The sequence below is a fragment of the Nerophis ophidion genome, linkage group LG29, assembly GCF_033978795.1.
Source record: "Nerophis ophidion isolate RoL-2023_Sa linkage group LG29, RoL_Noph_v1.0, whole genome shotgun sequence".
Classification (NCBI taxonomy): domain Eukaryota; kingdom Metazoa; phylum Chordata; class Actinopteri; order Syngnathiformes; family Syngnathidae; genus Nerophis; species Nerophis ophidion.
Genome location: NC_084639.1, coordinates 17,528,217 through 17,541,147, shown reverse-complemented (window position 1 = coordinate 17,541,147; position 12,931 = coordinate 17,528,217). Strand labels below are relative to the sequence as shown.

At 40.6% G+C, this 12,931-nt stretch overlaps 1 protein-coding gene across 1 annotated transcript; it reads right to left on the bottom strand.

Annotated features, from left to right (window-relative positions):
* Nucleotides 1-626: 626 nt before the first annotated feature.
* On the bottom strand, nucleotides 627-12,090 carry LOC133546001 (ganglioside GM2 activator-like). Its single transcript, XM_061891789.1, has 4 exons — nucleotides 11,905-12,090; nucleotides 7,268-7,420; nucleotides 4,613-4,795; nucleotides 627-945 (listed from the first exon to the last, which is right to left on the bottom strand). Exons 1-4 carry the CDS (start codon nucleotides 12,073-12,075, stop codon nucleotides 790-792), a joined length of 663 nt encoding a protein of 220 aa, XP_061747773.1. The 5' UTR covers nucleotides 12,076-12,090; the 3' UTR covers nucleotides 627-789.
* Nucleotides 12,091-12,931: the final 841 nt, after the last annotated feature.

The following is a 12,931-nucleotide window of genomic DNA, read 5'->3' as shown; positions in this document are numbered from 1 at the left end:
GGACTGTTTGTATCGCACTCGATATCACACACAAGTTGACACTTTGCAAAACTGCTTGTATCGCACTCGATATCACACACAGGTAAACACGCCGCAGGAATGCTTGTGTGAATCAAGTGTGATTCACACCCAAGTAAACGTGCTGCAGGACTCCTTGTATCGCACATGATATCGCACAAAGGTAAACACGCTGCAGGACTGCTTGTATCACACATGATATCACACACAAATAAATACACCTCAGGACTACTTGTATCACACATATCGCACACAGGTAAACACCACGCTGCAGGACTGCTTGTATCGCACTCGATATCACACACAAGTAAACACGCCGCAGGACTACTTGTATCACACATTATATTGCACACAAGTAAACATGCTGCAAGACTGCTTGTATCGCACAAGTAAACACGCTGCAGGACTACTTGTATCGCACATGATATCGCACACAGGTAAACAAAATGCAGGACTGCTTGTATCACACATGATATCACACACAAGTAAAGATGCCGCAGGACAGATTCTATCACAGATTCTATCGCACATGATATCGCACACAAGTAAACACACTGTATGGGACATCTTTAATTACTGATATCATCACACATGAAAAAGAACAAATGTTCATGAAAATAATTTTATTTTTGAAAAACTTTGAAATGACTCACAAAAGTAAAAGCCTGAGGAATAAAAAGTTCACATTTAAAAGTGAGCAAGAGAAGAAATTGCTCGTTCCATGAAAAGGATTTAGACCATGGTGGTCTCGGTTACGTCGCACACGGCCCCTCAGTCCGAGCTGACAGAGAGCGCCACCTTCAGGCAGCCCAGCTCTTCTTCCTCACTGCCCAGGACTCCATGAAGCCGGTAGTGGCCGTTAGTCAGCCAGGATGGGAGGTCCATGTGGGGCAGGAAGAAGTCTGACTCGGGCAGCGAGTACGAACCCTAGGACACAACAAAGTCCACATTCAAAGTCAACACTCCTAGTTCTACACAAAGTCAACACTCCTAGTTCTACACCAAGTCAACACTACCCAAAGTCTATAGTCCTAGTTCTACACAAAGTCTTTAGTCCTAGTTCTACACAAAGTCAACACTCTTAGTTCTACACAAAGTCTTTAGTCCTAGTTCTACACAAAGTCTTTAGTCCTAGTTCTACACAAAGTCAACACTCCTAGTTCTACACCAAGTCAACAGTCCTAGTACTACACAAAGTCAACACTCCTAGTTCTACAAAAAGTCAACACTCCTAGTTCTACATCAAGTCAACAGTCCTAGTTCTACATAAAGTCAACAGTCCTAGTTCTACATAAAGTCAACAGTCCTAGTTCTACACAAAGTCACCAGACCTAGTTCTACACAAACTCAACACTGCTAGTCCTACACAAAGTCAATACTCCTAGTTCTAGACAAAATCAACAGACCTAGTCCAACGCAAAGTCAACACTCCTAGTCCTACACTAAGTCAACAGTTGTAGTTCTACACAAAGTCAACACTCCTAGTTCTACATCAAGTCAACAGTCCTAGTTCTACATCAAGTCAACAGTCCTAGTTCTACATCAAGTCAACAGTCCTAGTTCTACACAAAGTCAACACTCCCGGTTCAACACCAAGTCAACAGTCCTAGTCCTACACTAAGTCAACAGACCTAGTCCAACGCAAAGTCAACAGACCTAGTCCAACACCAAGTCAACACTCCTAGTTCTACACCAAGTCAACACTCGTAGTCCTACACAAAGTCAACATTCCTAGTCCTACACAAAGTCAACACTCCTAGTCCTACACAAAGTCAACACTCCTGGTTCTACACCAAGTCAACACTCCTAGTTCTACACCAAGTCAACACTCGTAGTTCTACACAAAGTCAACATTCCTAGTCCTACACAAAGTCAACACTCCTAGTCCTACACAAAGTCAACACTCCTGGTTCGACACCAAGTCAACACTCCTGGTTCTACAACAAGTCAACAGTCCTAGTCCTACACTAAGTTAACAGACCTAGAGTCAACAGTCCTAGTCCTACATTAAGTCAACAGACCTAGTCCAACGCAAAGTCAACAGACCTAGTCCAACACAAAGTCAACACTCCTAGTCCTACACAAAGTCAACACTCCTAGTCCTACACAAAGTCAACACTCCTAGTCCTACACCAAGTCAACAGTCCTAGTCCTACACTAAGTTAACAGACCTAGAGTCAACAGTCCTAGTCCTACATTAAGTCAACAGACCTAGTCCAACGCAAAGTCAACACTCCTAGTCCTACACAAAGTCAACACTCCTAGTCCTACACAAAGTCAACACTCCTAGTCCTACACAAAGTCAACACTCCTAGTTCTACACCAAGTCAACACTCCTAGGTCTACACCAAGTCAATAGTCCTAGTTCTACACAAAATCAACACTGCTAGTTATACAAAAAGTCAATACCTTTAGTTCTACACAGTCAATAGTCCTAGTTCTACAAAAAGTCAACAATGCTAGTTCTACACAAAGTCAATAGTCCTAGGTCTACACCAAGTCAATAGTCCTAGTTCTACACAAAGTCAACACTCCTACTTCTACACAGTCAATAGTCCTAGTTCTACACAAAGGCAATACTCGTAGTTCTACACAAAGTCAACACTGCTAGTCCTACACCACATTCAATAGTCCTAGTTCTACACAAAGTCAACACTCCTAGTTCTACACAAAGTCAACAGTCCTAGGTCTACACAAAGTCAACACTCCTAGTTCTACACAAAATCAACACTCCTAGTTCTACACCAAGTCTATTCTCCTAGTTCTACACAAAGTCAACACTCCTAGTTCTACACAAAGTCAACACCCCTAGTCCTACACAAAGTCAACATTCCTAGTCCTACACAAAGTCAACACTCCTAGTCCTACACAAAGTCAACACTCCTAGTCCTACACAAAGTCAACACTCCTGGTTCTACACCAAGTCAACAGTCCTAGTCCTACACTAAGTTAACAGACCTAGAGTCAACAGTCCTAGTCCTACATTAAGTCAACAGACCTAGTCCAACGCAAAGTCAACATTCCTAGTCCTACACAAAGTCAACACTCCTAGTCCTACACAAAGTCAACACTCCTAGTCCTACACAAAGTCAACACTCCTAGTCCTACACAAAGTCAACACTCCTAGTCCTACACAAAGTCAACACCCCTAGTCCTACACAAAGTCAACATTCCTAGTCCTACACAAAGTCAACACTCCTAGTCCTACACAAAGTCAACACTCCTAGTCCTACACAAAGTCAACACTCCTAGTCCTACACAAAGTCAACACTCCTGGTTCTACACCAAGTCAACAGTCCTAGTCCTACACTAAGTTAACAGACCTAGAGTCAACAGTCCTAGTCCTACATTAAGTCAACAGACCTAGTCCAACGCAAAGTCAACAGACCTAGTCCAACACCAAGTCAACACTCCTAGTCCTACACAAGGTCAACACTCATAGTTCTACACAAAGTCAACACTCATAGTTCTACACAAAGTCAACACTCCTAGTTCTACACCAAGTCAACACTCCTAGTTCTACACCAAGTCAACACTCCTAGGTCTACACCAAGTCAATAGTCCTAGTTCTACACAAAATCAACACTGCTAGTTATACAAAAAGTCAATACCTTTAGTTCTACACAGTCAATAGTCCTAGTTCTACAAAAAGTCAACAATGCTAGTTCTACACAAAGTCAATAGTCCTAGGTCTACACCAAGTCAATAGTCCTAGTTCTACACAAAGTCAACACTCCTACTTCTACACAGTCAATAGTCCTAGTTCTACACAAAGGCAATACTCGTAGTTCTACACAAAGTCAACACTGCTAGTCCTACACCACATTCAATAGTCCTAGTTCTACACAAAGTCAACACTCCTAGTTCTACACAAAATCAACACTCCTAGTTCTACACCAAGTCTATTCTCCTAGTTCTACACAAAGTCAACACTCCTAGTTCTACACAAAGTCAACACCCCTAGTCCTACACAAAGTCAACATTCCTAGTCCTACACAAAGTCAACACTCCTAGTCCTACACAAAGTCAACACTCCTGGTTCTACACCAAGTCAACAGTCCTAGTCCTACACTAAGTTAACAGACCTAGAGTCAACAGTCCTAGTCCTACATTAAGTCAACAGACCTAGTCCAACGCAAAGTCAACAGACCTAGTCCAACACCAAGTCAACACTCCTAGTTCTACACAAAGTCAACACCCCTAGTCCTACACAAGGTCAACACTCATAGTTCTACACAAAGTCAACACTCCTAGTTCTACACCAAGTCAACACTCCTGGTTCTACACCAAGTCAACAGTCCTAGTCCTACACTAAGTTAACAGACCTAGAGTCAACAGTCCTAGTCCTACATTAAGTCAACAGACCTAGTCCAACGCAAAGTCAACAGACCTAGTCCAACACCAAGTCAACACTCCTAGTTCTACACAAAGTCAACAGTCCTAGTCCTACACAAGGTCAACACTCATAGTTCTACACCAAGTCAACACTCCTAGTTCTACACCAAGTCAACAGTCCTAGTCCTACACCAAGTCAACAGTACTAGTCCTACACCAAGTCAACAGTCCTAGACTAGCAGCTGGGGAGCGGGCTCACAGGCTTGAAGGGGCAGCGGCAGGGCAGTCCGTAGGTGTGCAGAGGTTCTGGACAGTCTTGTCCAGGAGGGATCAGCTGGTCCAGGACATCGCAGGCGTCAGAATAGTGACAGCTTCCCATTTCCTCCAAACACGGAACCTTCACCCAGAACCCTGCAACCTCCTTCTCCAACGTCACGTTGACCTGAGGAGCACAACGTGCAAAATACTTCAGTCTGGTATCAAATACTTCAGTCAGTACACTTCAGAAAGTACGCTGGGTACACCACAAGTGTCCAAACTTGTAGACCGAGGGCCGCATTGGGCTGTAAAAATTTAGGTGCGGGCCGAAAACTGCCTGTATGTAGAGTAATATATATGTATATATACATACATATATATATATATATATATATATATATATATATATATATATATATATATATATATATATATATATATATAGATACATATATATATATACTGGCCCTTTTCATACACAGGCCACTTCCACTCTGCTTTCATGAAACGTCTTTTAACTGCATATGCCAGAAATTTTATTTTATTTTATTTTTTTTAGTGAAGCAATAATTACTTTCCCTGGTAATTAATTATATTTAATAAATAGTACTTTCATTACTAATAAAATTTTTGGCAAGTTAAAAAGTAACGCTACTATTTTAAAGTCATTTTTGCAAACACTGTCAATCAGTCTTCTGATGTTGAAAGTGTAAATAAAACGCAAACTTTATTTTTGTCGCACTTTTTATACACAGGCCACTTTTACACTCTGCTTTCATGAAATGTCTTTCAACCTGATATGTCAAGATATTTTAAGTTTTTTTTCTTAGTGAAGCAGTAACTACTCTACCTGGTAATTTATTATATTTAAGAGTAATTTCATTACTAATAAAATGTTGGATTTTTGGCAAGTTAAAAAGTAACTCAGTATTTTTTTAAAGTATTTTTCCAAACACTGTCAATGAGTGCTCTGATGTTGAACCTGTGAATAAAAATCGAACTTTATTTACGTAGCACTTTCCATACACAGGCAACTTACACTCGGCTTTCATGAAACGTCTTATGCCAGATATTTTAATTTTAGGGGGTTTTTTTTTAGTGAAGCAAGAATTACATTCCCTGGTCATTTTTTATTTTTCATTTCCCTGAAAGAACTCTCCTGAAGGAATCAATGAAGTACTATCCATCTATTTAATGAATTATATTTAATAAATAATAATTTCAATCCTAATTCAATTTTGGATTTGTCGCAAGTGAAAAAGTAACTCACTACTACTTTAAAGTCATTTTTCAAACACTGTCAATGAGCACTCTGATGTTAAAAGTGTAAATAAAAATCAAACTTTATGTACGTAACACTTTTTCATACATAGACCACTTACACTCTGCTTTCATGAAACGTCTTAACTGCATTTGCCAAATATATATATATATATTTTTTTTTTTCAAGTGAAGCAATAATTACTTTCTCTGGTAATGTAATACATTTATTTAAGAGAAATTTCATTACTTATTAAATTTTTGATTTTTGCCAAGTTAAAAGTAACTCTCTACTATTTTAAAGTAATTTTTCAAACACTGTCAATGAGTGCTCTGATGTTGAAAGTGTAAAAAAAAATTCTAACTATTTATGTAGCACTTTTCACACACAGGCCACCTACACTCTGCTTTCATGAAACATCTTTCAACTTAATATGTCCGGATATTTTATGTTATTTTTTTATTTTTTTTAAGTGTAGCAATGATTACTTTGCCTAGAAATTCATTATATTTACTATATATTTTGTATTTATATATTTCATACGCAGGCCACTTACACTCTACTTTCATGGAACTTCTTATGCCATATATCTAAAAAATGTTTGTGAAACAATAATAACTTTACGTAGCACTTTTCACACACAGGCCACCTACACTCTGCTTTCATGAAACCTCTTTCAACTTAATATGTCAAGATATTTTATGTTTTTTGTTTTGTTTTTTTTAAGTGAAGCAATGATTACTTTCCCTGACAATTTATTATATTTACTATATATATTTTATTTATATAATTTATACACAGGCCACTTACACTCTGCTTTCATGAAACTTCTTATGCCAGATATCTAAACATTTTTAGTGAAACAATAATTACTTTCCCAGGCAAATTATTATATTTACTATATATTTTTTATTCATATAATTTATACACAGGCCACTTACACTCTGCTTTCATGAAACTTCTTATGCCAGATATTTTTTTTTTAATTGTGAAACAATAATTACTTTCCCTGGTAATTAATTATATTTAACAAATAGTAATTTTAATACGAATTATATTTTTTTATTTCTGGCAAGTTAAAAAGTATCTCATAATTATTTTAAAGTCATTTTCTAAACACTGTCAATGAGTGCTCTGATTTTAAGTGTAAATAAAAATCTAACTTTATTTATGTATCAATAATGACCTTCTCTCCTTTCTAATGGTGAATTGCAACCTCCCCCGTCCGCTACAGTACAGCGACTCTGCAGGTCACTTCCTGTGTTACATGACTTAGCAATTGATTTTTCACTTATGACCAGCCGTTGCCGTGGCAACCAGTACCATAAAATGATTCGGGGGTTTTTTTGGCGTGGGGAATACTTTCCATCAGTACACTCTAGTGAGTACACTCACGCCGAGAGGAGCAGCGAGCTCCACGGACGTCGTCCCGGAGGCGGCGGCCGTCACCTCGCCCGGGATGCTGATGGGGTCGGGCGACACCATGAGGGTCCTCATCACGGCGGCGGCGTCCGGCTTGCCGCAATTCTCCCAGTCGAATCCCAGCAACTGCAACGCAGTTTGGAATCAAAAAGGCGTCAAGATCACGCGTGATTCATCAGCTGTTGGACACTTTATTAGGCACACGTAACTTAGATATTGGGTTTCACTATGTAAAGCGCTTTGAGTCACTAGAGAAAAGCGCTATATAAATATAATTCACTTCACTTCACTTCACCCCCCTGACCAGAGTTTAACAGTCTGTGAGACACTTCATTAGGTACACCCCCTAACCACATAAAGTAACAGTCTGTGAGACACTTCATTAGGTACACCCCCTAACCACATAAAGTAACAGTCTGTGAGACACTTCATTAGGTACACCCCCTAACCACATAAAGTAACAGTCTGTGAGACACTTCATTAGGTACACCCCCTAACCACATAAAGTAACAGTCTGTGAGACACTTCATTAGGTACACCCCCTTAACCACGTAGAGCAGGGGTGTCCAAACTTTTTCCACTGAGGGCCGCACACTGAAAAATTACACCAAGTTGTATTTTTTCATTTTCAAACCCAATACAATATACTTTTTTTTTTTTTTATTGTTGGGGCCGCCTCAAGTTAGGTCTTAAGGACCCAGATGGGTTTTAGTCTTAAAAAAGGTTCAAAATAAGTCATATATTGAATCGCTAATTCTGCTTCATTATTTGTTTAACTTTTTACAAGCTTTTTGCCAAACCCTCTTTTTTGAGACAAAATACACAATATTTTTCCCCAAAAAGATTTTCAAAGTCCATCCATCCATCCATTTTCTACCGCTTATTCCCTTTCGGGGTCGCGGGGGGCGCTGGCGCCTATCTCAGCTACAATCGGGCGGAAGGCAGGGTACACCCTGGACAAGTCGCCACCTCATCGCAGAGATTTTCAAAGTGAAATATTTACACAAGTAAACAGTGCAGGAATGCTTGTATCGCACATATGACACACAAAAAAACACGTTGCAAGACTGCTTGTAATGCACATGATATCACACAAGTAAACACGCTGCAGGACTGCTTGTATCGCGCATGATATCACACACAAGTAAACACGCTGCAGGACTGCTTGTATCGCGCATGATATTGCACACAAGTATACAAGCTGCAGGACTGCTTAAAATTGCACGATACCACACACACACAAGTAAACATACTACATATAACAAGGTGTTGCAGGACTGCTAGCATCGCACATGATATCGCACACGAGTAAACATGCTGAATGACTGCTTGTATCGCACATTATATCACACAAAGGACACAGCAGAACTGCTTGTATCGCACATGATATCACACACACACACACACACACACACGTAAACATGGTGCAGGACTGCTTGTATTGCACATAACACACACAAAACATTGCAGGACTGCTTGTATTGCACATTATATCTCACACAAGCGAACACACTGCAAGAATGCTCGTATCGCACATGATATCACACACACGTAAACATGGTGCAGGAATGTTTGTATTGTACAATATATCACCAAGAACACACTGCAGGACTGATTGTATCGCACATAATATCACACACACAAGTACACAGTGCAGGAATGCTTGTATCGCACATATCACACACAAAAAACACGTTGCAAGACAGCTTGTAATGCACATGATATCACACAAGTAAACACGCTTTAGGACTGCTTGTATCGCGCATGATATTGCACACAAGTATACAAGTTGCAGGATATCATGATATCACAAACATACATACACACACACACACAAGTAAACATATCGCACATACTACATATAACAAGGTGTTGCAGGACTGCTAGTATCGCACATGAGTAAACATGCTGAATGACTGCTTGTATCACACAAAGGACACAGCAGAACTGCTTGTATCGCACATGATATCACACACATACATACACACAAGTAAACATATCGCACATACTACATATAACAAGGTGTTGCAGGACTGCTAGTATCGCACATGATATCGCACACGAGTAAACATGCTGAGTGACTGCTTGTATCGCACATTATATCACACAAAGGACACAGCAGAACTGCTTGTATCGCACATGATATCACACACACACACACACACATGTAAACATGGTGCAAGACTGCTTGTATTGCACATAACACACACAAAACACATTGCAGGACTGCTTGTATTGCACATTATATCGCACACAAGTGAACACACTGCAAGAATGCTCGTATCGCACATGATATCACACATGTAAACATGGTGCAAGACTGCTTGTATTGCACAAAACATTGCAAAACTGCTTATTTTGCACATTATATCGCACACAAGTGAACACACTGCAAGAATGCTCGTATCGCACATGATATTACAAACAAACACACTGCAGGACTGATTGAATCGCACATGATAACACACACACACAAGTAAACATGGTACAAGATTTCTTGTATCGCACATATCACACACAAAAAACACGTTATAAGACTGCTTGTAATGCACATGATATCACAGGACTGCCAGTATCACGCATGATATTGCACACAAGTATACATGCTGCAGGACTGCTTAAAATCGCACATGATATCACACACACACAAGTAAACATAATCGCACAGATCAAGGTGTTGCAGGACTGCTAGGATCGCACATGATATCGCACACGAGTAAACATCCTGAATGACTGCTTTTATCGCACAATATATCACACAAAGGACACAACAGACCTGCTTGTATCGCACATGATATCACACACACGTAAACAAGGTGCAAGACTGCTTGTAACACACACATAACACATTGCAGGACTGCTTGTATTGCACATGATATCGCACACAAGTGAACACACTGCAAGAATGCTGGTATCGCACATGATATTACAAACAAACACGCTGCAGGACTGATTGCATCGCACATGATAACACACACACACACACACAAGTAAACATGGTGCAAGATTTCTCGTATCGCACATATCACACACAAGGCATTGCAGGACTGCTTGTATTGGACATGATATCGCACACAAGTAAACATGCTGCAGGACTGTTTGTATTGCACAATATATCACCAAGGACACACTGCGGGACTGATTGTATCACACATGATATCACACACACACAAGTAAACAGTGCAGGAATGCTTGTATCACACATGATATCGCACACAAGTAAACATGCTGCAGGACTGTTTGTATTGCACAATATATCACCAAGGACACACTGCGGGACTGATTGTATCACACATGATATCACACACACAAGTAAACAGTGCAGGAATGCTTGTATCGCACATGATATCACACACACACAAGTAACCAGTGCAGGAATGCTTGTATCGCACATATCACACACAAGAAAAAACGTTGCAGGACTGCATGTAACACACATGATATCACACAAGTAAACACGCTGCAGGACTGCTTGTATCACACATGATATCACACAAAAATACGCTACAGAACTGCATGTGGCACACATGATATCACACACAAATACGCTGCAGGACTGATTGAATCGCACATGATATCACACAAATAAACACGTTGCAGGACTGATTTTATCGCACATGATATCACACAAGTATACACACACTGCAGAACTGCTTGTATCGCAAATGATATCACACACAAAAACGCTGCAGGACTGATTGAATCGCATATGATATCACATATAAACACCCTGCGGGACTGCTTGTATCGCACAGGATATCACACACAGACACCGTGCCGAAGTACTTGTATGGCACATGATATCACACACATACACGCTGCAGGACTGATTGAATCGCACATGATATCACAAACAAACACGCTGCAAAACTGTATCGCACATGATTACACACGTGTAAACACTGCAGGACTGATTGCATCGCACATGATATCACACAAGTAAAAACGCTGCAGAACTGCTTGTATCACAGGTGATATCACACACAAACACGCTGCAGGACTGCTTCTATCACATGATATCAAAACAAGCACGCTGCAGGACTGATTGAATCGCACATGATATCACAAACAAACACGCTGCAAAACTGTATCGCACATGATTACACAAGTGTAAACACTGCAGGACTGATTGCATCGCACATGATATCACACAAGTAAACACGCTGCAGAAAAGCTTGTATTGCACATGATATCACACACAAACACGCGGCAGGACTAATGGAATCGCACATGATATCACACACAAACACGCTGCAGGACTGTATAGCACATGATTACACACACAGGTAAACACTCTGCAGGACTGATAGTATCGCACATGATATCACAAGTGAACACCCTGCAGGACTGCTTGTATCGCATATGATACCACACACAGACACTGTGCTGAAGTGCTTGTATGGCACATGATATCACACACAAACATGGTGCAGGACTGTATCGCACATGATTACACAATGTAAACACTCAGCAGGACTGCTTGTATCGCACATGATATCACACAGTGACAGTTTGACCCCGTCACTTAAGAAGAAGAACAACAACAAGAAGAAGATGAACAATCCCCACTCAGGTGAGTCAAGAAGAGAACATAACAAGCTGTCACTCACCTTGGTTGTCACCTGCCGGCTCACACAGTACAGGTGAGTGCGATACAGGTTGCAGATTCCAAATGACGCTCCTCTGCTTGCTGCAGCAACAACAACAAACACAATTCCAGATGCTTTTCTTGGTTTTGTGTGGTTTACTTGAGACCACCACACCTGATTGCTGTTACCCATAATGCATTGTGTTCAAATGTGTGGCTGGACTCCACCACACCTGACTGACATTACCCATAATGCATTGTGCACTACCACACATATCCTTCCGCCATCTATGCAAATAAACTTGTTACGTCATCGGAGGATTTAAACAAATAATGTCTGAAAGAACATAAAGCAGCTTCCATTAAATGTAAATGAACATAAACAGCATGTAAGTTCCTACACAGGTGAACACTGATTAATGAGGCCCCTCCCCCTTCAAGTTGGTCCCAGCTAGTGGGCGGGGCCAAGGGCTATTTAAGTGGGGAAATGCTATTTGTCTGACAGTCTGCTGTCTGAAATATGACACCATGCAGGACTGCTTGTATCGCACATGATATCACACACAAACACGCTGCAGGACTGTATCGCACTTGATTACAGACACATGTAAACACTGCAGGATTGCTTGTATCACACATGATATCACACACAAGTTATCACACTCTTCATGTCTGCTTGTATCACACATGATATCACACACAGGTAAACATTATGCAGGATTGCTTGTATCGCACTCGATATCACACACAACACGTCACAGGGCTACTTGTATCACACATGATATCACACACTGGTCAACACGCTGCAGGACTGCTTGTATCGCACTCGATATCACACACAAGTAAATACACCGCAGGACTACTTGTATCACACATGATATCGCACACAGGTGAACAAGCTGCAGGACTGCTTGTATCGCATATGATATCACACACCAGTAAACACGCCGCAAGACTGCTTGTATCGCACATGATATCACACACAAGTAAACACGCCGCAGGACTACTTGTATCACACATGATATCACACACTTGTGAACACGCTGCAG